General features: G+C 35.7%; 3 protein-coding genes across 3 annotated transcripts; 2 read left to right on the top strand and 1 right to left on the bottom strand.

The window, feature by feature from the left end:
* Positions 1-1,180: 1,180 nt before the first annotated feature.
* Positions 1,181-4,121, top strand: LOC132189683 (transcription initiation factor IIF subunit beta). Its single transcript, XM_059604450.1, has 6 exons — positions 1,181-1,539; positions 1,998-2,106; positions 2,463-2,593; positions 2,684-2,758; positions 3,080-3,229; positions 3,594-4,121. Exons 1-6 carry the CDS (start codon positions 1,336-1,338, stop codon positions 3,711-3,713), a joined length of 789 nt encoding a protein of 262 aa, XP_059460433.1. The 5' UTR covers positions 1,181-1,335; the 3' UTR covers positions 3,714-4,121.
* Positions 4,122-17,689: 13,568 nt separating this feature from the next.
* On the top strand, positions 17,690-20,294 carry LOC132189372 (protein WALLS ARE THIN 1). The gene is made up of 6 exons (XM_059604096.1): positions 17,690-17,997; positions 18,101-18,163; positions 18,318-18,434; positions 18,527-18,947; positions 19,469-19,620; positions 19,786-20,294. The coding sequence occupies exons 1-6, from the start codon at positions 17,774-17,776 to the stop codon at positions 19,982-19,984; spliced, it is 1,176 nt and encodes a 391-aa protein (XP_059460079.1). The 5' UTR covers positions 17,690-17,773; the 3' UTR covers positions 19,985-20,294.
* A 2,515-nt stretch (positions 20,295-22,809) lies between these two features.
* Positions 22,810-25,031, bottom strand: LOC132191048 (protein NRT1/ PTR FAMILY 8.3-like). The gene is made up of 6 exons (XM_059606070.1): positions 24,996-25,031; positions 24,805-24,913; positions 24,472-24,689; positions 24,142-24,380; positions 23,328-23,648; positions 22,810-23,200 (listed from the first exon to the last, which is right to left on the bottom strand). Exons 1-6 carry the CDS (start codon positions 25,029-25,031, stop codon positions 22,810-22,812), a joined length of 1,314 nt encoding a protein of 437 aa, XP_059462053.1.
* Between the last annotated feature and the right edge of the window lie 324 nt (positions 25,032-25,355).

Genomic DNA, 25,355 nt, shown 5'->3' with positions numbered 1-25,355 from the left:
ACCATTTATTCATAGAAGAAGGTTGGAAGCCGAACAGAAAGTTAAAACCCAACTCTAATGCTAAACATGATACTAGAGAGCTTGTAGCATTACTCTAATCATCTTCGGTTAATTTGAATTGGGTATTAATAATATCTAGTTAGTTATATAAGAGGTGTCTTTTTGTCTTTTCACTTGTTAATGAGACAAAAATATCATTCAAATATAACTAACTGAATATTATCAAGTTCAAATGAGATGGTCCTAATTCAAAAAAATTTAGAATTCCTTTCCATTCAAAAATAATGTACTTAAGCTGCAATCATCAAGGTGGCAATTTAGGTTGAGAAGTGCTACATATCCCATTTTTTTTTCTTCTCAAAAGTTAGTTTCAGAATAATGTGTTACCATTTTATGAAATATATTTTTTTGGCAGAAGTGCTAAAGATCCTAAATTTTTGTTCTAAAATTTGGTTTCCAAATGCTATATCACAATCCCATGACATTTTCCAAAATAATAAATTTCATGAGATAGTGACACATCATTTGAGAATTAACTTTTTGAAGAAAAAAAATTGGGATATATAGAACTTCTCTTATTTTGGGAAGTGCATCACAAACTCATGGGATATATGATGACACATTATTTGAGAATCAACTTTTAAAACAAAAATTTGGAATGATTAACATTTCTCATTTGGATTTATAAGTCGGGTTCATGTCTTGTCGAGTTATGAGTATATTATTGTACGGATTAATATGAATACGACGTATTTAATAAATCATATCAAACCCTTTAACCCTAATACATCTTATTTAATTAAACCGATAACAGTTTAATAAATAGATTATGTTGACTCTTCAATAAATTTTAACCTATTTAATTTATTTGTAATTACTTTGCTAAACTTTTAAGTCATTGTATCTTCCACCTCAAACACGAGGGGTCGATAATTATGAGCACAAAAGAATGAAAATGCGGCGAATATTACTGGAATATTTAATTAAAGCGGCCATCCTACTATTATTGAGCGCTAAAATTCACGGCGTTGTAAATTATAAGATCAGCGAAGAGAATATTCTGGTCGGCAAAACACAAGGGTTTGCTCATGTCGTGTGCAGGATTTACGGAATCAGCGCGTATATTAACTCGCGTGTGAGTGGGTTTAAAGCGCTTTCGCGTGCGCTTCCACTTATTGACCCCGGTTCGTCCGGACCGGTCTGGTCCAGCCCTAAATGTTCCCGACAGACATGAGACACCACCTTCATTGGGAAGAAAACAAAGAAAGTAAAAGAAACCAAGCCCCACAGTGATCCCCCCCATAGAGGCGAGAAGCGAGAGAGTCTGAGAGAAAGATGGAGGAAGAGCACGGCAACAGCCATGTTAGCAGTACTAGTAACTTGGAGACGGCGAAGGCCGAGAGATCGGTGTGGCTGATGAAGTGTCCGGTGGCGGTGGCCAAGTCCTGGCAGAGCCATCCCCACTCCGATCCTCACCCCGTCGCCAAGGTCGTCCTCTCCCTCGATCCTCTTCACCCCGACGACTCCTCTTCCCTCCAGGTCCCAACTCTTTCATCTTTTCTTTTAGATTCCTCTTGATCCACTCCAAAACCGTTCTACTAAATTCTTGAGCTTGTTTTTGGGGAATTCAATCGATTTGTTTATAGTTTATTGAACTTTGGAGCTCGGTTTAGGGTTATTAGCTTCTTGTAGCTGATTCATTGTCCGTATGTTGCTTTGATTAGCTAATTTTGTTTACTAGCATCGAATTCTCCCACTTCGTACTTCAATCGGAGATTGCTATTTGTGCTCTGGTTTCCTTCATTTATTTAACTGGTAGTTCATTGAATTATCGTGTTTTTTCCCCTGCCGGTTGGTGCTAGATTATGATATTTGTGAGCAGGGATCATAAGTACTGAGTTTAGAATATGTTTGGTGGAATGTTTGCTTTTAAGATAGATACATCTTTTCATCCATTTGAAGGTAAACTTCCTGACATCTTTGGAATTGGTAACCAGTTCACGATGGAGATGACTGGCACTGACGCAGGGAAGATTCCTAAAAGTTATTCTTTGAATATGTTCAAAGATTTCGTTCCTATGTGTGTCCTTTCTGAGGCAAATCAAGGTGAGGATTATAATTCAGGTTTCCTGGAAGTATTTAGCTTTGTGTGATTCATTTAGTGGATCAATAAATACTAATTTCTTTATTTTTATTTTTGTACACATGGCTGTTGTGGTGATCACATGCTGTGTTAAAATGATTTTGGGGATAACAGCAGTGTGGAATTTAATAAATATCTTGCAGGTTGGGAATTTTTGCAGCATTTTTTTTTTTTTTTTTTTCTCTTTTGTTAGTATGTTGATGGAAGTTGTACACGACCATTGGTATTTAAATTAGGTGCTTAATATGGGTTCCATTTTTCACTTCTATGATGCAACTTTCGGCTCTTTTTAATTGGTTGATAACTATGGCATTTGTAGGTAAGGTTGCAATAGAAGGAAAGGTAGAGCATAAGTTTGACATGAAGCCCCATGGTGAAAACCTTGAAGAGTACGGCAGATTGTGCCGTGAAAGAACGAGCAAGTCCATGATAAAGAATAGACAAATACAGGTAGGGTATTTGGCTATCCATTTGTTTTTTCCTGGACAGTTCTTGTTGTAAAGGATTCTAATGTTTCCCTCTTCCTCCTATTCCATAAAGGTTATTGACAATGACCGTGGCGTACATATGAGGCCCATGCCTGGAATGATTGGCTTGATTTCATCCACTTCTAAGGTATTAACTTTCTTTGTTTTTATTTAAAACAAAGTAATTCTATGAGTTAAACAGTGTGCTGCTCATTTGATATATGCACTGGCTTTCTTAATGAATCCTCTGTTAATGCTTCAAGATGAGAAGAAAAAAATCGGTCCATAGTGCTGGCTTTCGGGCATTATTCAGCTTATCTACCGTTATGGCTTGCAAAAGCACAAACACATATATACACAATTGCTTATCCTTACCAAAAATGTAAATTTAGTCCTCTGCCTAAAGTAAGCAGAGCTGTATGCTTGGAAGAAAAATCACCTAATATTCATTGTCAATGATCTATGACAGGATAAGAAGAAAACAGCACCAGTTAAGCAATCAGACATGAAAAGAACTAGAAGGGATCGTGGGGAACTGGAGGATATAATGTTCAAACTATTTGAAAGACAACCAAATTGGGCCTTAAAGCAGCTTGTCCAAGAGACAGATCAACCTGCGGTATGTCTTTTGATTACTTTTCTTATTTATAATTGTCCTTTGTTGGTGCGCTCTTCATTTTATTGCTTGACTTGATGTCTAGGATGAAACACCTTCCTCTTTGTTTTAAGCGTAGGTCACAAGTTAAGAATCACTTGATGGTCTGTTATTTGCTTAAAAGGGTTTATAATAATTCCCTGTATAACATAGAATCATCTGATTCCTATGAATTTGGTAAAATTTACGATTATTACCTTTTTTTAAGCTACATAACATAATTTTCTTTTACACCCGCTATTCTGGGTGACGGTTACGTTATGCTGTTTGTTACTTTGACTTGATATTCCGTGTCTGAATGTTGGATTTTTTTACCCTTTCTTTGCAGCAATTCTTGAAGGAGATACTGAACGAGCTGTGTGTGTACAATAAAAGAGGAACCAACCAAGGAACTTACGAGCTTAAGCCAGAATACAAGAAAGCCGCTGAAGATACAAATGCTGAATAAAAAGTAGCTTCTCTTAATGTCAATGAACTCTTTTTTATTTATCTTTCTCCATGTGAAGCAGGAAGGAAACAAATTCACAAGCTAATATAAACTTAGGTCATGGAGGGAGGACGGCATAACACCAGCAAGAAGATGGTAAGCCAAGAAACATTGGGGGGAAACTATTCTCCTTCTCTTAAATTCACAGATGCAGTTTGTATACAATCTTAGTTTTAATTTACATAAAAATAAAAAATATTCTTCCACAAACTAGCTCAACGACACATTTTTCTTGATGTAGTGTTTATTAGATGGACTGTTAGAGTTCCATCAAGACACTGCTGGTTTTTCTGCTGTCGTGTTTCTCCAAACTTAACTCGGTGTCGTTTTTCCCTGTAGATACTGTAATAAAATTTCCTTGCCCATCCATATATTTGCATTTCTCTCATTTGAAGAAGAAAATGGCAAAAAAGAAAAAGAAAAAAAAAGAAAGAAAAGGAAATTCGGTAATTTCTTCTCTGATCAAAATAAAAGGTTCCATTGAAGCGGCTAATTCTGGACATATTGTCTGTACATATGCCATCTTTTCTAGTTCGAGTTGACTATTATTTTTGGTTGCACCAAATATGGAAAATATTTTAAGCGCTTAGTTGCACATTAGCATGTAAAACATTTTAATTGGTGGACTTCTTCTCATCATATATTATATATAATTGATATTAATCAACAATGATAGAAGAAGTTAGAAGAAATAGCCAAAGGAATGGATGTTTCTAATTTGGTTGACATTTTGATAGTTTGGAAACTTGTTCAGCGTATGAGGTTGAATGGCGGGCCAGATTAGTAAAGCCCATAAAAGGGTAAAATTAATAGAAACCGTGTGGAATTTGGGCCTCTCTAATTTATCAAAAGACTGCTTCTAGAATGTCAGCCTTCTTCAATGGGCTCTCCAAGATGTGATATTTAATATTTTATGGCTGAATTTCGTTCAGATTGATGAATTTGTGGTCTCTTGGGCCGTTCTAATTTTTCCTTACCACCAATTCCAAATTATACTTTCTTGGCAATAATAATTAATATCGAGCGCATTCTAGCTTCGGTGCATATTAGCGCTAGTGACCTCAAATCCCGCAGATTAAGCTAAGCTTAGGGTCATAAAAGAAACATTTTCTTTTTTCTTCTCTTTGTAATGGCGCTTTCGCAATCATTCTTTCGAAGCTCTAAAATTTGCAATGTGGATATCCCAAGAAAAAAAAAGAAGAAAAAAACCTCAAAATTCCTAAGGGGTTTGGTGATCCATGGCTATGTGGGTGAAATTTTGTTCGGTTTTTTAAAGGGGTATTTAAACAAAAATTGGTGAAATTAAAAGGGAAAAATTCTTGAGATACCGACATTGCAAATTTTTGAACTTCTAGGACATTATTGCAAAATCACTTATATTTCGAGAAGGATAAGTGAAGTTTTATCCTAAAATAAAGTTATTTTTTCGTTAGTCGACAAAACTTGAAGAATAACATTAACCATGCATGCAACAATGAGATATCATAACAATTAGGATTCTAGGTCTTAATCCTAATGTGTGAGCATGACATAAGATCAAACCTAGTTTCTACGCATTCTTTTGTAACCACTAAACCAACATGTACATTTGTAATTGCACGACGTATGATGCCATTGCTGATTTTTTCTCGAATATCATGATTGGGTGCATTTTTTTGATAATGCCGCATTCAAATCAATCAAATTGTTAGATTCTTTCTAATTATTCCATCGTGTATCAATTTGATTCTTGTATATCTCTTATGTGTTCCTCATGCATCACAAAGGGAGGAAAAGTTGAACCCATGTCACTGAAGGACATTGGCCTTTTAATCTAATCTAAGTTTTCAATGGTTTGATTTTCCAAGAAAACATCTTTGTTTCTTTAAATTTTCTTGTTAACTGTATCCCACATCTGTAAGTGAGTTGCTCATGTGTATTAAAGAAGATGCATTGCTTAGCTAATTGCCTAATTTTTTATCAAGCTTGGAAATTTGTAAACTTCGAAGGCATTATTTTAAAAGTACTTATATTTTGGGAGTGATAAGTAAAGTTTTCCCTTAAAATAATGAAGTTTTCTTTTCTTTTTTTCACTAGTCGACAAAACTTAAAGAAAGACATTAACCATGTAGCAATGAGATATCATAACAATTAGAATTCTAGGTCTTAATCCTAATGTGTGTGTATGACATTGCAAATTTTTGAACTTCTCGGGCATTATTGCAAAAGCACTTATATTTCAAGAGGGATAAGTGAACTTTTCCTTTAAAGTAATGAAGTTTTTTTTTTTCATTAGTTGACAAAACTTGAAAAATGACATTAACATAACAATTAGGATTCTAGGTCTTTTGTAGCCACTAAACCAATATGTACATTTGTAATTCCAAGACGTATGATGCCATTACTAATTTTTTCTTCAATATCATGATTGTGCGGGCTAATGGCACGTTTAAACCAATCAAATTGTTAGATTCTTTCAAATTATTCCATCGTATATCAATATGCTATTCTTGTATATCTCCTCTGTGTTCCTCATGCATCACAAAAGGAGGAAAAGTTAAACCCAAGTCACTGAAGGACATTGGCTTCTTAATCTAGTCTAAGTCTTCAATGGTTTGATCTTCTAAGAAAACTTCTTTGTTCCTTTAAATTCTCTTATTAACTAGCTAGATCCCACAACTTGTAACCGATTTGCTCATGTGTATAACTGAAGAAAATACATTGTTTAGCTACTTTGTAATCAAGCTTGGATCTCTCATATTTAGGAATATGGACAAATGCCCTAAAACTAAACACTCTCAATTAAGTGCTCACAACCAGCATATGATCTTTAGTTTTCAAAAGAAATGCTCACACTTTACTATAATGGTCATCAATAAAAATCACATATAATAAAGTTCAATACTAACGATTTTAATTTTCATAGTGCAAACATAAGCATGAACCAAATCAAGAATTTTAACTTTTCTATATGAAGAGAATTTATGAAATAAAATTTCGATCACTTTGTTTTTCAACAAGACAATGAGTACTCGGCAATAGCAATGAAATATCATAAAGATTAGGATCCCATGTCTTAACCCTAAAGTGTGAATATGACAGAAGATCAAACTCAGTTTCTATGCATTCTTTTGTAGCCAGCCACTAGACCAACATGTACATTTGCAATTCCAAGACATATGATACCATTGCTGATTTTTTCTTGAATATCATGATTGAGCGCATTTTTTTCGCTAGCGCCGCCCTTAAAATCAATCAAATTGTTAGATTCTTTCTAATCATTCCATTGTGTATCAATCTGCTATTCTTGTATATCTCTTATGTGTTCCTCATGCATCACAAAACGAGGAAAAGTTAAACCCAAGTCACTGAAGGACATTGGCCTTTTAATCTAATCTAAGTCTTCAATGGTTTGATTTTCCAAGAAAACATCTTTGTTTCTTTAAATTTTCTTGTTATGCTCATGTGTATTAAAGAAGATGCATTGCTTAGCTAATTTTTTATCAAGCTTGGATCTCTCATATTTAGGAACATGGACAAATGCCCTACAACTAAACACTCTCAAGTGCTCAAGAGAAACTTGTACTTAAGAAACATCTTCTCTTAGTATGGGCACTTTTGCAATCATATCCTCGAAATTTTAAAATTTGTAATATTCACATGCCAAGAATTTGTCCTTTTTTAATTTCACCTATTCACCCCCACCGCCACAAAAGGGTTTGGTTTGGTGACCCATGGCTATGTGGGTGGAATTTTGTTTGTTTGTTTGTTTTTAAGTTGCATTTTGGGAATTTAAACAAAAAAAATTGGTGAAATTAAAAGGGAAAAATTCTTGGGATATCAACATTGCAAATTTGTAAACTTCTAGGGCATTATTTCAAAAGTACTTAACCATGTAGCAATGAAATATCATAACAATTAGAATTCTAGGTCTTAATCCTAATGTGTGAGCATGACATTGCAAATTTTTGAACTTCTCGGGCATTATTGCAAAAGCACTTATATTTTAGGAGGGATAAGTGAACTTTTTCTTTAAAATAATGAAGTTCTTTTTCACTAGTCGACAAAACTTGAAAAATGACATTAACCATGCAACAATGAGATATCATAACAATTAGGATTCTAGGTCTTTTGTAGCCACTAAACCAATATGTACCTTTGTAATTCCAAGACGTATGATGCCATTACTAATTTTTTCTTCAATATCATGATTTTGCACATTTTTTGGCTAATGACGCGTTTAAACCAATCAAATTGTTAGATTCTTTCAAATTATTCCATCGTGTATCAATATGCTATTCTTGTATATCTCCTCTGTGTTCCTCATGCATCACAAAAGGAGGAAAAGTTAAACCCAAGTCACTGAAGGACATTGGCTTTAATGGTTTGATCATCCAAGAAAACATCTTTGTTCCTTTAAATTTTCTTATTAACTAGCTAGATCCCACAATCTGTAACCGATTTGCTCATGTGTATAACTGAAGAAAATACTTTGTTTAGCTAATTTGTTATCAAGCTTGGATCTCTCATATTTAGGAATATGGACAAATGCCCTAAAATAAACACTCTCAATTAAGTGCTCACAACCAGCATATTTAGTAAAGTGCTCACACTTTACTATAATGGTCATCAATAAAAATCACATATAATAAAGTGCAATACTAACGGTTTTAATTTTCATAGTGCAAACATAAGCATGAACCAAATCAAGAATTTTAACTTTTCTATATGAAGAGAATTTATGAAATGAAATTTCGATCACTTTGTTTTTCAACAAGACAATGAGTACTGGACAATAGCAATGAAATATCATAACGATTAGGATCCCTTGTCGTAACCCTAATGTGTGAATATGACAGAAGATCAAACTCAGTTTCTATGCATTCTTTTGTAGCCAGCCACTAGACCAACATGTACATTCGCAATTCCAAGACATATATGATACCATTGCCGATTTTTTCTTGAATATCATGATTGCGCGCATTTTTTCGCTAGCGCCGCCCTCGAAATCAATCAAATTGTTAGATTCCTTCAAATTATTCCATCATGTTAGCTCTTGATTGGTGTTGAAAATCTCCAAATAAGAACTTTTAATGCAGTGTGGGAAAATGACTTGAAGGGATTCTTCTATATATCTCTAGCAATGGTTTAGTTAGAGAGGGTAATTATATATTAATTACGCGATAATCGATCTGAATTAATGCTTAGTATATATAAATATATATAGTGTTGCATGGCTTTTGTGATGACAAGACTAATCGAGTGGAGCAAGTTGAGGATTGTGCAGATGGATGGAGGAGAGAAACGTGATCAGTCGAAGGTGATCGAGTGGGATGTTGAAGGAAATTAAAGGAAAGAAAGAGTTGAGGTGGAATGGCCACCCATGTGTCGCCCACTGATTCAGCGGACAACGATGAGGATCTTGAAACACGACCAACTAGGAATCTTCCATGTCAGCTTTGAGAGATTTTTTGCACGAAGATCCCAATACCATCTGGCATCTTCTCAAGTCTCAACTTGAGTTGGACTTTTTATGGTAATGGTGGGCTACCCCATGCTTCATGCTTCCCAATTCAAGGGACCCTTCTTCCACAATATTACGCAATGCTAATCGACACTACTTTCTCACTCCCATGAACGTGGATTCTAAAAGTGGAAACCCAAATAAATGAAGAGAGAGAGAGAGAGAGAGTAGCAAGTGGTCCTCCCACTTTTCAATTCCATGAGAGATAATATTCAAGCAGATGGATGATGAAGATGAGCATTAATTTGAGTGAAGTGCAGCATGCCAATCCTTTTGTTCCTTTTTTTGAGCTTCCGGCCGGGTCTCAAGAAACCTTCTATTTTGGCCATTTACGTGCTTCGTGTATGTGATGGTCACCATCACCCTGCTCGATCTACTCTCCAATTGGAAAAGGATTTTCAGTTGTAAATATCATTAAATTATGTCTGCTTATGTTGTTCTATGCTTAATTAACAGAATTAGTATGTATAATGTTTCTTTTCACTTCCTCAGCTTTCTTGTCTTTTATATATATATAGAAAGAAACTCCGGTACTAATTTCCATGAGAAGGAATACCCGGCCAGCAAGTGCGTAGTGATTTAACCTTTAGATCGATCATGCACTAAATCTAGCTAGGGTTGGTCAAGCTAGCGATCGAATTCAAGTCCAATAATTTTTTTTTTTTCCGCCTCACTAAGAAAAAGATAAAAAAAAAAGAAAGAAAGAAAGAAAGAGGTTGACGCATGGATTTTGAGTGCGCCCATTGTTTGGTATCTCCTACCCATTGAAAAAAAAAAATAATAATAAAAAAAATAAAAAAATAAATGTACTCAGATTAGTTTAAATCGTATCCTTAATCCATTAACTTTACTCATCAAGCAGTTATTGAGTAATTAATTCATTTAAAATTTTTACTGGTAAGATGACATGATCAGAATTTTGCCCAGGGCGAGAATTATGATAGAATTTTTTTTTTTTTTTTTTTGGGTAAATGAAGAAGATGTTAATTGTAAAATCAAGTAATTAAATCAAATTAAACGTAATAACTTTAAAACATTCGGTGAATTAATGTTAAATCCGAAAGATTAAGAAGATGATCAACCGTAAAGCTACACAAGTATCAAGAAAAAAAAAGCATGCATTTAGTCAATCTTGATGACTCAGATCGAATGCCGTAATGATCACGAAAGATATCCAGTCAAAAAGGAGGAAGGCAATCGGCATCAAAGGATATGCATGCATTATTATTATTATGATTTATGAATATAAATAAATTAAAAGATAAGCACATGGAATTCACGAGGTAACATGTACCGACCTAGCTATCTAATCGTGTTATGCGATCTCTTAACAAAAAAGATGGAGATCGAGGAAAATTAAATTTCACCAAATATTTCCGTCCTTGCAATTGATCTTTTGGTGGAATCACTTTATGTGCCAAAGAAGCCAAACAAAAGCGAAAAAGAATCGCTAGTAGGTTTATCGGCTACCAAGTGAAATCCTGGAAGGAGCCAACACACATAAAGTCAGAGGGATCTTTCCAAAGGATAACAGGTTTTGGGGATAGGGTTTCTTACTTTTCATCATAATTGTCGTTGTTGTTATTTTATCTGTAATAAAAAAAGCAGTAGGTTTTGAGAAAGGATCAGGTTAGTTCTAATAATTTGGGCGTTAAAATTATAAATTTTTTTTAAGAAGTGATAGACACTACCACGTCAACTTTGAGTGATTCGACCTTTTTTAACCTAATTCAAATCAAAGAAACTAATTCAATGGTTATTGTTAACTGTTAACCGCTTTTGGTCTCAAATATTTGGAGTTGCTGTTTTGACGATGATCGATGGTGGCCGGTAAATATGGTGGCCAACAGTGGCTTGTGGCGGCGCACAACATAAGCGAAATGCACAAAAAGATCCTCTAGGAAGCATGAGCTCAATCGTGTGAAATGTTAGAATATAGCTTCATATTGCTGGCACAATACAAATTAGGGTTTATAAACTCATTGGGTATTTTTTATTTTTTATTTTATTTTTAAAGCCAAGATAATATACCCAAATGACACTTGAGTCTATTTTGGATTGCGTTTGAGAAATAATGTTTTTAAGTCAAACAAATTTTTTGAATGTTAAAAGCACTTTTAGGCCTTTCAAACGCAAGCCCAAATAGACCCTAAACGTGCGATGATAGTTTCCATACATGCTTGTATTGGAACAGTGTAGGATGCATTAGAGAACAATAAGAAAAAAGAAACACAAAAAATGATTCCTTCCTGGGTATAACGTCTGCTATGATCATATTATTTTTAGGGGAAGGAAAATTGCTACGGCATGATTCTAGCTACTGCACTCTATGCATATCATTGATATCCCAACTGTTAAGTGGGTCACTTGTAATGAAGGGCATACAACATTGAAAAGGCATTTCCTCGGTCCATGCATGAACATCTTTGATCCTAACCCTTCAGATGTAATATTTGACCCTTTCTTTTCAGAAAGAAAGAATCCCTTCAAAATTCGCATCAAACGCCAAGGTCCATTCTAAAGGTCCCTTTTGCATGGTTATACCTTATAAGAAATGACTTGTTAGAATATATATATATATATATATATATATATATAGGCTTACAATAATTGTCGATTTTTCGATTGCTAAATTGGGTTAGACACAATCTAGAATGATTAGCCCAAATATTATTAAGTGACCATTTAGTTGTTGGCTTTTTACGTTAGCTGTGTTTAAAGGAATTAGATTCCTTCTAGTTGTGACAATTAAACAATATAATATGTAGGCCTACAATCCTATTAAGGTTAGGAGTCATTGATGTGTTAGTAATATAATTTGCAGCTAGGCTAAGCTAGCACATCTATTTCAGCTCTGCATGCAGGTATTTTTGAACTCCATAAATAATAATTTGTTTATATTCTAATTTTCTGATCACATGTTTATTATAGAATTTACAGATCGAGTTAGATTAGGATTTACGTTTCTTGCTCCATCTTTCTCTTTGTTAGAATATTAATTAAACAATTAAATTAATTATTTCTTTTTGGTTTAAGCTTTAGGAATTATTAATGATTTAACATAATATCAAAGCAGAAGTCTTTAATTCAAACTTTATCTCTGTCATTAAATATTAGCAACTTAGGAACAAGGACTCTCGATCTGAAACTGTCCCTGTTCAGATATATAGGGACATCCTTGTATTGGTCTTGTTCCAACAATTCTTCAAAATCTTCAACCGCATACCTAAGTACAAAGCTACAAATTTCCCAAAATATAAAAATAAGTTTCAAATGCCGAATGAGTTAATCTCAAAACCTAATACTAACAAACTCTTTTGGGCCTGGCTCAACAAAGGTGAAGCCTTAAAAAATGGGCATATATCCTTAACTGCTTTTAGAATTAGCGGTAATTTAACATCTCTCATCTCTTTCTCGAGTACTATTACTTTTTACACCAATTTATCACCCTTATTTCATACTAACCGACAGCCACTTAAACACGAACACAAATGTAAAATGATTGATAAATAGTTGCGAAGATGAATCCTAGCTAGTAGCTAGCTTATAATTCATTAGTGTCTACCTAAATATAATAAGGTAGAATTAGAAAGATGTAGCTAGGGTGAAGATCCTAAAGTCTAAGGCCTAAAACTGGGTGTTGGATACCTGTATAAGCCGTAAGATTCATAAAGAGGATTCCCGACAGTGAATGTGACTCTACGTGATCATCAGCACCAAATGTGATCCAAACGGAATTTTTTTTTTTTTTCCCATGCTCAACAGCCAACAGTTAACGTAGCCATGGAATGGAAACACGAGGTTGTGGCTGCTCCGAAAGTGCGCAACATGGTGTTGAGGCGTGAGGGAGACGACTTCGGCGCATTCATCAACTAGGCTTTTGATTTGATTCCCGTTGTCACTCTTTGCCTTTCCAACATCTTAATCATGGATGTTTGACGTGATTTATACTCTGCTAATTAAACTTAATTTGGGTCAACTTTGCAATTGGAGGAGGCTTAACTCATAACACATAAACATTATTAATTATCAATGTATATATAGTACGTACAACACTTTATTAATTATAGCTTTGAAAACATTATTATTCTTAATTATATCTCATTATGCATCCAGAAACTCCATGCTCCTCCTGCATTGACTAATAAACATAGATTAGGAGAAAGGACAAAAAAGTGGGTCGATTAATAAGATTAATTTCTTAAGTTTTTAATTAGAGCATATTCTAATTTAATTAATTTTTTTCTAGAGAGAAATGAACAAATTTTTTCTTTGAAAACACGAAATTTCTTTATTTTTTAATTTATTTTATTTCAGTTGTTGTTCGAAATTGACATTTTTTCCGACATTAAGAAGTTAGAATGTCACTTAAAAGTTAAAACAAAGTATTAGGCACCCTTTAGCAGTCGAATTGCCATGGAGAGCAAGGACCACGTGGCCTGTAGCTGAATGCCTAAAGGCTAGTGTGGTGCGAATTTGGACCACACCCTACGTGGTCAATGTGCCACGTCTTCCTGTGCACATGTAATGTTGGTGTCACAATTTACGCAATTCACCAAACTTTCATATTGCTACTAAAATCATTCTCGTTATTGGGTCTATTCGGCAAACTCTCTTTCTTTTTCTTTTTTCTTTTTTGAAAAAAATTAATATAAAAATATTTTAACTTTTTAATATTAAAAATTTAAAACTTTATACCACATCAATCTACGTCAACTCCAATATATATCTAAGAAAGAAAAGGTTTACCAAATGAATCCATATTGAATCATTCTTTTATTTTTTATTTTTTATTTTTTAAAAAGAACTTTAATTTTAACTTTATGAGCCATTGGATAGATAGCCCCTGTACATTCCCACGGGTCACTTTATTCTATTATTATATCAAGGCTGAATGAATCATGTACTAAAAAAAAAAAATGGATGTCCACAGTCCACTACACTCTCCTTTGCCCTACCATTTGATCATAGGGATCTTTTCCTTTCGGCTCTAAAATCCAAAAAATAAAATTAAAAGTAAGGGAATGAAATATTCCATGTTCTCCAAACTCTTTCTTTTAATTATCAATAAATTGGACCAACATCCATCCCCTAAGATTTTTTTTTTTAATTTTTTTATTCCAATTTCTTGAAATTTCAACAAGAAAATCGAGAGTAGACCTCAAATCTTAAGTACCCAGATAAGTGAGCGTTTTGAGTTTGTTTGTTAATGCTTTTTAAGATTTTTTTTTTTTGTTGCTAGAAAGAAAAAAAATTAGCAAATATTAAAGGGGTCAAAGAAAGAAGGGAGGACTCGACCAGAGACTGAGAAGGGAGATTCTCTCGTGCAAACCAAATCTACACAAGCTGTCAGGCATGTACATATGCGAGCCAGAAGAGAATATTGAAGGTGTGGAAATGCAATTAAGATCACAACTGGCTGGGTCAGGGGTGGTGTCCGACCGGTTCATGCAGGCCGGGTCAGACCCGGTCGTCCTCTTCATCCACCTTTGTTAATTAGTACGTATTAATATATATATAATTACAAGGAAGGCAGGCAGGCAGGCAGCGGGTGTCTGCAGATGAAAAAGGCTTTAATATATTCTTCCTGGGCAGGCCTTCTTTTCGAGCTTTAGAATGATGGCGGTCTCTATTGAGGGGGGGCAGCATGTCTCTTAAAGGAAAGGATCTATTTCAGAATTAAGTAAAACTTTAGCAGTGGGAAACCTTAGTGGAAACACTTCATTAGTTTTCCTTTAGATTATCATCAACATCTTACCACACGAATGATAAAGACTCCTTTAATTCAATTTATTAACTTGACCTTTTTTTTTTTCTTGTTTTCTTTTTTCAAATTAAAATGAAAAAGGCCCAGAAAAGATGGATTCTTCCTGTTGGCTGCTCTTTTTTTTTTTTTTGGGACCCGGGGTGGGGTAAACTGTGATCCTCTCTCTCTCCTGGCAAAGTGGGTTATTAGATGTTTTTTGTTCTTCTCTCTTTGTGAAACAGTAGTGGACCTTTTGTAAAGGAGGGCTCTCGTTAAATTCCATAATCTCAGAAATGATTTATGATTGAATCTGTTTGTCTACTTAAAACTGTTGGACGCGGCGACCGCTATGTGATACCTAGCTAAGAGCATATGGCTATGAACGCTTCACTCTTGGTGGTGAGTCATGAATCATGATAGTTAGTAAAGAGGTTGATCATAAAGGTTTTAATGGGAAGCTAGTATATATGGCCAGTCAATTAGGGTCGGCAATTTTTTAAACGACTCGAAAATTCGACACAAATTCAATACAAATTAGAGATTAAGGTGGACAGTTCTAATACTTTTAATTAAATTAGTCAAATTATAGTTAACTTATTTAATTTTATATTGATCATACCTCAAGATGATCAAATTTAACACATAATTACACGAATTGCCACTCCTACCGCTAATATTTCATCTATGGGGTCTGAACTCAATATAATTCATATATATTTTGAACTTCTTCTTGCTTAATGGAATGACTTATTCATTAAAATAAATACTTTTATTTATTTATTACATATATTATATATGTATTTTTTTTAATTAGTTTTGGAATTGTTACAAACTTACAGAAAGAAAAAAATTTGAAGGTGTTAAAGGATTTTTGTTCATCTTTTTTGTGAGGTTAGAGAGGACTTTTTAAAAAATTTGGGATAACAGAGAGACTTTTTCAAACTTTTAGGGGGATATTTTTAAAATTTTTAGGGAGTTAGAGATTTTTTTTAAAAGATTTTAAAGGGAAATAGGGGATATTTTCAAATGATTGGAGGGGCTAAGAATTTTTTTTTTTTTTTTCTTCCAGTTTTTCTAGGAGGATCGAATTAGGGGGTTTTTCAATGGGAATTTTTTGGAGTTCCAATGTACAATGAAATCGATCTCATATCAAAATAATAAAAATTAAAAATTAAAATGGTCTGTCAAACATATATATAATTTGAAGGTTAGTTTTACTCAAAGAAATATTTCTGAGTTGATGCGTTTAGCTCTCCAGTCTCCACGTGAAACTGGCTACTTGAATGCTTTTTTCAAGTTCAAGGGAGGCTTGGCTTTGAAGGAGTAGTCGCTCGATCGATCTTCCTTCCTATTCAAATAAGGGAAACCAGCTAGCTAGAAGGCAGGGGAAATATATTCTCATTTCATTTGCCAATGCAAAGTACTTGATACACACATTCACAAATAGTATTTGAACTTCCTGGAACCATCGTTCTAAAACATCTCACGTTGTCTAGCTGTAGTTGCTTCACATAATCTTCCAACTATCATGCATATTATTGAATGCCTTGGTGTATAAAGACTAATGCCTTCCATTAATTCTTCCTTTCGCTCTTATAATGGGGTTTATCGTTATGTGTCTGCTAGAATATTCCTTCAAAACTTCAACAATTAGTGCCTTTAACGAAAATTAATTTTATAAAGTAAACTGTTATTTTGGCCTATCATAAAAACTTATAAATTATTTTTTATACTACATAGAGTGATTTATAATTTAGGCCCTGCATAGACATATAAATTATTTGTTATACTACATGAAATAATTTATAATTTAGACCAATCATAGACACCAATTTTGTATTTATCCTTTAATTGTATTCTACTTTTACCCACTATTATGACGTTATAAGGTGTAGTAGCTTTTCAATAAGCAAAATTGGATTGCAAGTTGAGACAACCCCAAGAAACATTTGCCAAAAAAATAAGTAAAAGTATTATCAATATATAAAAAATTGAGTAAGTCCATGTCAACTTTAAAACAAATCTGATTAATTAAGCATATTCTACAACCAAATTACTTGATCGCATAAAATAAAATTCTAGAAAAAGTTTAGGAAAATTAGGAGTAACATCACCAAAAATAAAAATAAATAAAAAATCAGTTGATAACTAATATTATAAATGTAATTATTTTATTAGGTAAGACTTGTGGCTGATAATTAATAATATTATAATTGTTGATGATAAAATATAAATATTAGGATCTATAGCCTATAGGGGCCGTGTATAGATCGATAGATTAATACAACAAGGGGCTAGCTGTTGCCTGTTGGTGGGGTTGAGAGGAGTTGAGACTTGAGAGGGTATATGAGACCACATGGGGTACCCACCACCCCCCTCGTGCGCGCTATCTATCAATGGCGGCTCGTCCTCTCCTCAATTATCATCATTAATGGCATCGCGCCAAAACAAAACCTGCTAGTTAAATAGTTTTTTTTTTTTTTCTCTCTCTTCCTTGTTCAAAAAAATTTCACCTAGTGCGATTGGGGGGGTTGTCTTGTCAGCCAAGGAGGGGGAGTAGAATGTGGGAGACAACCGGGGCTATCAACAGTTGACAATTACGTCTTTTTAGGCCCACTGTGGGCCCACACTCACTTCCTTTCCCCTCACTCTCTTCCGCTATATTTACATCTCCCACTCTTCACTTAGCTCTCCATCACTTGCATTCCCCTTCTTCTTCTTTTTCTTCTTCTTCTTCTTCACCTCCCTCTAGAGTTCTGATCTGCTGCTTCCATGGCGGACGCCGCCGATTCCAGCTCTTCAAACAGAATGTGGTGCTCTATACCGGAAAGGCTGCAACTGCACGGGGCCATGCTGGCCTTGCAGTTCGGTTATGCCGGGTTCCATGTTGTCTCCAGAGCCGCCCTTAACATGGGCATTAGCAAACTTGTGTTCCCAGTTTATAGGAATATCATCGCTTTGCTTTTGCTCCTTCCCTTCGCATATTTTCTAGAGAAGTACGTTCACTAATAATTAATATATATTCCTTCAATTCATGATGATCATCTAAAATTGTAGCACGTACGTACGTAACAAAATTTTTCTTTTGCATTTCACCAGGAAGGAGAGGCCAGCAATCACTCTAAATTTTCTCGTTCAGTTCTTCCTCCTTGCACTCGTTGGGTATGATCAAATAACTGTTGCTTGTTGCTTCATATCTTCTAAAATTCTTAAGACTTTATGGTGCTACGAAAATGGTGCTGAGAATAACACACGTTAAAAAATAATCTCTCGTTGTTTAAGTGTAAATTTAATCACTCCTTTTTTCACGTGACAGAATAACAGCAAACCAAGGATTCTATTTGCTGGGCTTAGACAACACATCTCCAACTTTTGCATCAGCAATTCAAAACTCGGTTCCAGCCATTACCTTTCTCATGGCAGCCTTACTCCGGCAAGTTGTCTCTTATGCTTTGTTGTTGTTGTGTTTGGATGGTGAAACACGTGTGTGTTTTATTTATTAATTCATGATTTCCTGAAATGCAGGATTGAGAAGGTACGGCTAGATCGGAAGGACGGGATCGGAAAGGTGGTGGGGACGATATGCTGCGTGGCTGGAGCGACAGTAATCACTCTATACAAAGGGCCAGCCATATACAGCCCAACACCGCCACTGCAAACGATGATGCTCAACACAACACCTGCTTTTGTTTCACAGCTGGGAGATGCCAGCGGCAAGAGCTGGACCCTCGGCTGCATCTACCTTATTGGCCATTGCTTGTCCTGGTCCGGCTGGCTCGTCCTCCAAGCCCCGGTTCTTAAGAAGTACCCGGCTCGCCTCTCCGTCACCTCCTACACGTGTTTCTTCGGTCTTCTACAATTCATTGTCATTGCTCTCATCTTTGAGAAAGACCCTCAGACTTGGATTTTTCACTCTGGTGGAGAGCTCTTCACTATCCTCTATGCGGTCAGTCACACCCTATAATAACTCACGCCTTAATTTTTTTTTTTTTTGGTTATTCTAGTCAACTAAGAAATAGTTTAAAGACACTTAAGTCCTTACTGAGCCTTTAAGTTGGTATCAACTTTAAAGATACCATCAAACGATAAAAGTGGGGTGAAAAATGATGAAAGCTTAAAATTAGGTGGCGTACTATTCTTGTGTGATATGAAATGGCTTGTCAAGGGCCAAGATCAGGAGGGAGCAGCTATAGTTTGGGGGTCAACATGAGTTGAAAAAAGTCTGTCAAGTCTCATTCTGAAACAAAAGGGTAACTTTGTTCATGTGCGGTTATGTTCACGCCAAGTTCAATGAATTAACGCGTAGCTGATAGCTTTATCTGTATATACACATATATATGTGTTGAAACTTTTGCTTTAGTTGTTAAATGGTACAAATAAAAAAGGAGTCATACAATAATGTTGGGGGGTGGTGGGTATTTGAAAATGAAATGAGGATATGAAAGTTTGCGTGGAAATATATTGCAGGGTGTGGTGGCATCTGGGATAGCTTTCGCTGTACAGATATGGTGCATTGACAGAGGTGGCCCCGTGTTCGTGGCAGTGTATCAACCTGTTCAGACTCTTGTTGTCGCTATCATGGCCTCCCTTGCTTTGGGGGAAGAGTTCTACTTGGGAGGGTCAGTTCTTTCTCCTTCTCTCTCTCTCTCTCTCTATGATTACACGTGTAAAAAGACCAAACTAGGTTATGTCGTGTTTGGTAACATGTAATTACCCAAAAAAGTAGGGTTTCTGGAAAATTATGGAATATATATATAGGGGTTAATTCTGGATGAAATGTACAGGATAATTGGGGCAGTGTTGATCATAGTGGGATTGTACCTCGTCCTGTGGGGAAAAAGCGAAGAAAGGAAGTTTGCACAGGAAAAAGCTGCGATTCAGTCCACTCCGGAGCATGGCAACAACAGAGCAACCGGCCACATCAAGCCAGCCCTTACTCAGCCACTTCTCCCACCATCATCATCATCATCAGAGAATGTTTGACCCCCCAAATTCCTGACTTTTAACTACGGCTTTGCCTGGAAAAAAAGTGCACTACCCTATATCAGAAAGCTTGTGTGTGTATGATTTTTTTTTTTTTTTTCTTATTTCAACTTTTTTTTTTTATGGCTTTTTTGTTAGTAGGGGAGAGAGAGAGAGAGAGAGTATTAAAGGGGGATGAATATGATGATCATTGTCGCACATGTGGGGCCATGGGGCCTGAAATCCCGTATGCTTTTATATGTTAATTTTATGGTTTGATTTACCAAGAAAAGTCTGCAGAAAAGATATATATGCGTACATTATGAATGAAGCTAATGCTGCAGCCTGCAGATCATAATTATGGCATGGGAAGTGAAAGGACACAAACCAACTTCTCTCCAATTTTATCTCATCACTATTTATGCTGCTAAAGTACTTGGCCAAGCATGCTGGCATGCTGGTTTCTATTTGCCATCATAACCATACTCATTTGGCATTATTCCGGTCGGAAGCGAATCATCCAAAATTTCTCAATCTAAAGATTTAGCTTTTAATCATTCATGGTGATACATTATGAGATATGCTTGTAAGAATATCGACCACATGAGTAACACAGGCACCACTAACCGGTCCACTAGACTCTAACAAAGTTTTTTTATAAAATAATTAAATAAATTTCTTTCATTCTAGTCTATTAATTAAGTTAACATGCGTCTAACTTTAACAGCAAATTTTATAATTTTGATATGAAAGTGGGTGCGAGAAATAAATATATATGCAATAAAAAACCTAAATACTAATTTTTATTGTCACGTCATTTCAACTATATACATGACAATCATATAACATATACTAATTAGTAGCAGTACTGAGCGGTACCAAATTGGTTATTTGGAGGAAGTGAGAAATCAATAAAAAAGCCAAAACCAAATGTCCAAGAGCTTAGTTGGGTGGGGGAAATGCCTATGATGAGTTTGGGACAATGATAAAGCATAGACCGACCAGGAAAGATCAACAATTCATCAAATTGAACCCCATACCAAGTGATCCCACCTCAATGGGATCAAACTGGATTGCGATTAAGGTAATTTGGAAGGAACAATTCTTGTTTGGCTGTCCCATGCAAGAAGCAAATATGGTCTCCTAAAGTAAGAAAGGCACAAACAATCATAGACTTTGGAGAGAGAAATTACGAAGAGTTATGGCCTCCATTTCTTCGAGGAATCCAAATCATCTTTTTTTTAAAAATTTGGTAAAGGACCTACAATGATTTTTTGTTAATAGGATTTTTCTAGACAGCCATGACACACGTCCTAATATGATAGTGACTATAAATCCTTTTTTGATTAATAGACAAATTGCTCTAACAAAACAATATCACATATATATTTAAGAATTTTTTCAATTCAAATCTTATTTATGACTTGTTTAATGGTCACTTTGGCTAAGTCATGTGTTGCATTATTGGCATCTCTGCTAACATATAACAACTCTGCCAACTAAAAAATAATTGCAAAACCATTTGAGTGTCTTCCACTAGTTGTTCAAAATAGCTACAATTCTTTAAACCTCATCTAAATTATGATTGTTAGAATATTTATTAAATGATTAAATTTACTTATTTTTATTAGTTTAAACTTTTAGAATAAACATAGTTATAAGATTATATAGGTCAACTTTAATCTGACCCATTTAATTTAAATGATTACATTCTTCAACCATAACCATAACCATTTAATTGTGTATTAAATTCTTGTCGAGTTTATGTGTCGTTTCAAAACTTGACAATCCTATATGAAATCAGCTCAATAAATGAATTCAAAGTTCAAAGACATTGCTAGAAGTTGATTGAATAGATACTACTCGATCGACAAAGCAGGTGCCAAAAATTTGTTCTTTTAACCATTTAGAGTACTGCTTGATCTGGAACATCTTTTATACTTTATTGCCTAAGATTTGCTTGATCAACACATATGACTTGACTAATTCTCATATGATACTCCCTCTCTGAGCTACTTGTTCATTGTAAAAGCCTAGTGCATGTGCCGCAGACTGAGATTTTCATCCGACCCACATAAACACTTAGACTTACAATGTCAAATGTAGATATGACTAATCAACATAAAAAAAAATAAAAACGAGATTGGTTAAGAAAATTATGAAAATCAATTGTGAAAATTGAAAATTCAAATGAAGTAAGAAAATTCAAAACAATGAGAGCACCTGCTAAATGTCTCCAACTGTCTAAACCATTAAACCAAAGCATCCAATGTACCCACAAACCTCTTTAGTTCATACCCTCTTTCTCTACCTATCATCACCAATAGAAAAAAAAATAGCAACAACAACAATGGCCCACATATTTCTTTCTCAATTCTTACCAAGGTTTATAACTCAAGTAAACCAGCACCATCATTTTCATTGTCAGTGCCATGGCCACTAGGTTAGGTTTGGCTTAACCCACAAATTCGGAGGATAATCATGGAACTGAAAACCCTCCGATCAAATCCGAATGAAGTAAAGCAGCAGCAACATCGTTTTCACCGTTTTCTGGTTTAAATTAATTTGAGCATTCTGCTAGATTCTGCTGAAATCCTTGATTTGTATCTTCCCAAAACCGTGCATTCCATTGTTAAAAATTATTGCAATTTTCCGTCTTTCATGTGAAAACAAGGCAGAGAGAAGAGATTGGGTGGTTTTAGCTTCATCTATTTAAGATAATGGTACCATGATGTACATTGTTAAATGTAATAAAAGAAAGAAAGAATGAACATCACTTTTCAAACATTTATATATTTATTTTTTATTTTTAATCTGTCAGAATTAAGCAAACCCAGCCTTGATTTCTAAAACATCACACTTCGAAATTCAACATTATCTTCCTCTCTTTTGACTTCACCCAACCCTTCAACCACGGGCTCGTCTCGCACAATTCCTCTGGGACCCCTGCCCTTATATCGCCGAGCCACCGACAAATACCCCAATAAATTAACCACATTAATAGCCGTTAATATCCAATAGAAATAATCAAGGCGGCTCTTGTTCAAATTATTCCTCAGCCACCCTTTCTCTTCCCCCCCAGTCGCAGTACTCGTAACGATCTTCACCAGCGCAGTGCTCAGCCAGCTTCCGATCCCAACCTCGCCCAGAAAAATCGCACTGCTGATGCTTCGTGTCCCGTCGGTAGCTTTATCGTAGAAGAACTCCAGCTGTCCGACATAAGTAAATACTTCAGCGCTGCCCATGAGAAAGAACTGAGGGAGCAACCAAAAGACGCTCAGCACTGCTCCCGTCTGGGAATGGTCGCGCCGTTGAGTATGTAACTTTTACATGTAAGCTATGTTTATCTTAAAATTTGACTCACCCGTACTGCGCGGTATGAGGTAGCTTTCGAGCCCCCACGATATCGGAGTCCTTGGTGTTGACCTCAAAAAGGTCAACTACACGTCCCACCTCAACCCCTCTAAAATGGTTCCTCAGGGAAGCAACGGCGACCTGAAGAAACCTGGTAAAAGGGCTTCCCATGGGCTTTTTGTAGCGATAACTTCGAATGCCGGCAGCCAGTATAACGATGGAGCCGATCATAGCCACGGCGGGAACTCCAAAACCCCAACCCGACCCTTTCTTCTCTTTTACGTACACCAAAAGCGTGATACCCAGCAGTGCACCAATGTTTATGGCCAGGGGCGGAACCAGGATTTTGTGTGTGGGGGGACGATTTTTTTTTTTTTTTTTTTAATTAAAAGGGTAGGCCGGAGAAACTAATTATGGTTATCCTACCTGAGAGTGACCATAATAGCACCTACCTAATACATAGATTCATATGGTAAGATATAATTTCATAGTAAATCACAAGTCATTTTTGTTAAAATTTTATTATAGTTACTTATCACCACTAACAAGTGAAAGAATGCCAAATAAATTAATGAATTCAAACCCATCAAATATTTAAGTTAATTAACAACAATGAAAGCTAAAAACAAAGTCTTGCTGCAGATAAACACAAGGGAGTAAAAAATTAATTTGAGGGGACAAGTTTCTAAATTTGGAGGGACAAATTTTTAAATTTAATGAGCAAATATATAAAATATACCTATTTTAATGAAAATTTCAAAAACTTTGGGGGGACATTCGTCCCCCCATTGTTGTATGTAGTTCCGCCCTTGTTTATGGCTAAGAAGAACCAGTTGAAGAAGGCGTATTTCTTCTGCTCTTCTTTTTCGTCCGCCTCATCGAATTGGTCCGCGCCGAAGGATGAGACACATGGCTTGATCCCCCCCGTCCCGAGAGCTATAAGCGCAAGCGCACCATAGAGGAATGCCGTTTGGCCGTCCGTTGCTTTAATGCACGGTCGTTTTGTGCATAGAGGTGGACGTAGGCTGTCTATGGAGGCTGAGAGTGTCAACACCAGCGTTCCCTACACAGATATGACAAGTTAGTTAGACCACGTGGGAAAATTGGGCGGAGGGTTTAATTTAATTTAGTGCATTATTGTAATTATTAATTACCACATCATAAACGCAAGAGAAGATGATGATGGTTTTGAAGCGGCCCAAATAAGCATCAGCAAGAAATGCTCCGAGGATTGTTAAGACATAAGCAGCCCCTATCCAATCGGTCACGTGAGTAGCAGCATCTGGAAGCGACTGGTGCATCTCAGTCACCAAGTAAGCCACCATGTTGACCGCAATTGCGAAAAATGCCAACCTCTCCGCCACCTCGTTCACTATATATATATATATATGCATGCAACAACAATACCACCCACATGTCACGTGCATGGATTAAAAAAAAAAAACAAACAAACAAAGAATTTCTTAATTTGCTATTAATTGTGAAACCTATGATGAACGGAGAGGCCTTCCATCCTCCAGTCGTTTGCTTGTCAGCAATTCTCCCTAGAAAATCGACACACCCATTGTTTACCAGAGTTGTCGAAAGGCTTCCTTCCTGAACAAAACATTCTCAAAACGTGTTAAAAGCGCTAAAAAAAAAAACTTAAAATGCAGGGTATAGTTTTAATTAATGCCACCTTGTTTTGTTCCTGGTCTTGTACAAATTCGTCCATGTAGGGCTGAATAAAGGAATTCTCATACGTGTGAGCGGCTGGTTCGCTGCTCTCCATGTAAGGATGATCAAAGCTTGAGCTGCTTTCGTGATGAAGCCTGCTTGCATTCATTTGCCGTCTACGAACTTGTCTTCAAGTGTGGGGATTTGATTAAAATGAATGAAGAGAATGTATGCTTTAAATAAGGCAAGGTGGAACAACAAAAACAAACGCGCTGAAGGTTGGACAGGTATGGTTTGGAAGTTTCCTCAAGTCTGTGCATGGATCGGTTGGGAGTGTTTTGTCATGGGCGGTTCGGTCTTTAATTAATGTGTTTCATTAATA

This window comes from Corylus avellana, chromosome ca8, assembly GCF_901000735.1.
Source record: "Corylus avellana chromosome ca8, CavTom2PMs-1.0".
In the NCBI taxonomy this organism is placed as follows: domain Eukaryota; kingdom Viridiplantae; phylum Streptophyta; class Magnoliopsida; order Fagales; family Betulaceae; genus Corylus; species Corylus avellana.
This window is presented reverse-complemented; position numbering and strand designations above follow the sequence as displayed.

Bases quoted from the DNA above. Each gene is read 5' to 3' on its own strand.
- LOC132189683 (XM_059604450.1), top strand. From the start codon at position 1,336: ATGGAGGAAGAGCACGGCAACAGCCATGTTAGCAGTACTAGTAACTTG. The intron at 1,540-1,997 runs GTCCCAACTCTT...ATTGGTAACCAG, and splicing joins ACGACTCCTCTTCCCTCCAG to TTCACGATGGAGATGACTGG. The intron at 2,107-2,462 runs GTGAGGATTATA...TGGCATTTGTAG, and splicing joins CCTTTCTGAGGCAAATCAAG to GTAAGGTTGCAATAGAAGGA.
- LOC132191048 (XM_059606070.1), bottom strand. From the start codon at position 25,031: ATGGACGAATTTGTACAAGACCAGGAACAAAACAAG. The intron at 24,381-24,471 runs GTAATTAATAAT...ATATCTGTGTAG, and splicing joins TCTCTTGCGTTTATGATGTG to GGAACGCTGGTGTTGACACT. The intron at 23,201-23,327 runs GTGAGTCAAATT...TCTCATGGGCAG, and splicing joins CCTCATACCGCGCAGTACGG to CGCTGAAGTATTTACTTATG.
- LOC132189372 (XM_059604096.1), top strand. From the start codon at position 17,774: ATGGCGGACGCCGCCGATTCCAGCTCTTCAAACAGAATGTGGTGCTCT. The intron at 18,164-18,317 runs GTATGATCAAAT...TTCACGTGACAG, and splicing joins TTCCTCCTTGCACTCGTTGG to AATAACAGCAAACCAAGGAT. The intron at 18,435-18,526 runs GCAAGTTGTCTC...CCTGAAATGCAG, and splicing joins CTCATGGCAGCCTTACTCCG to GATTGAGAAGGTACGGCTAG.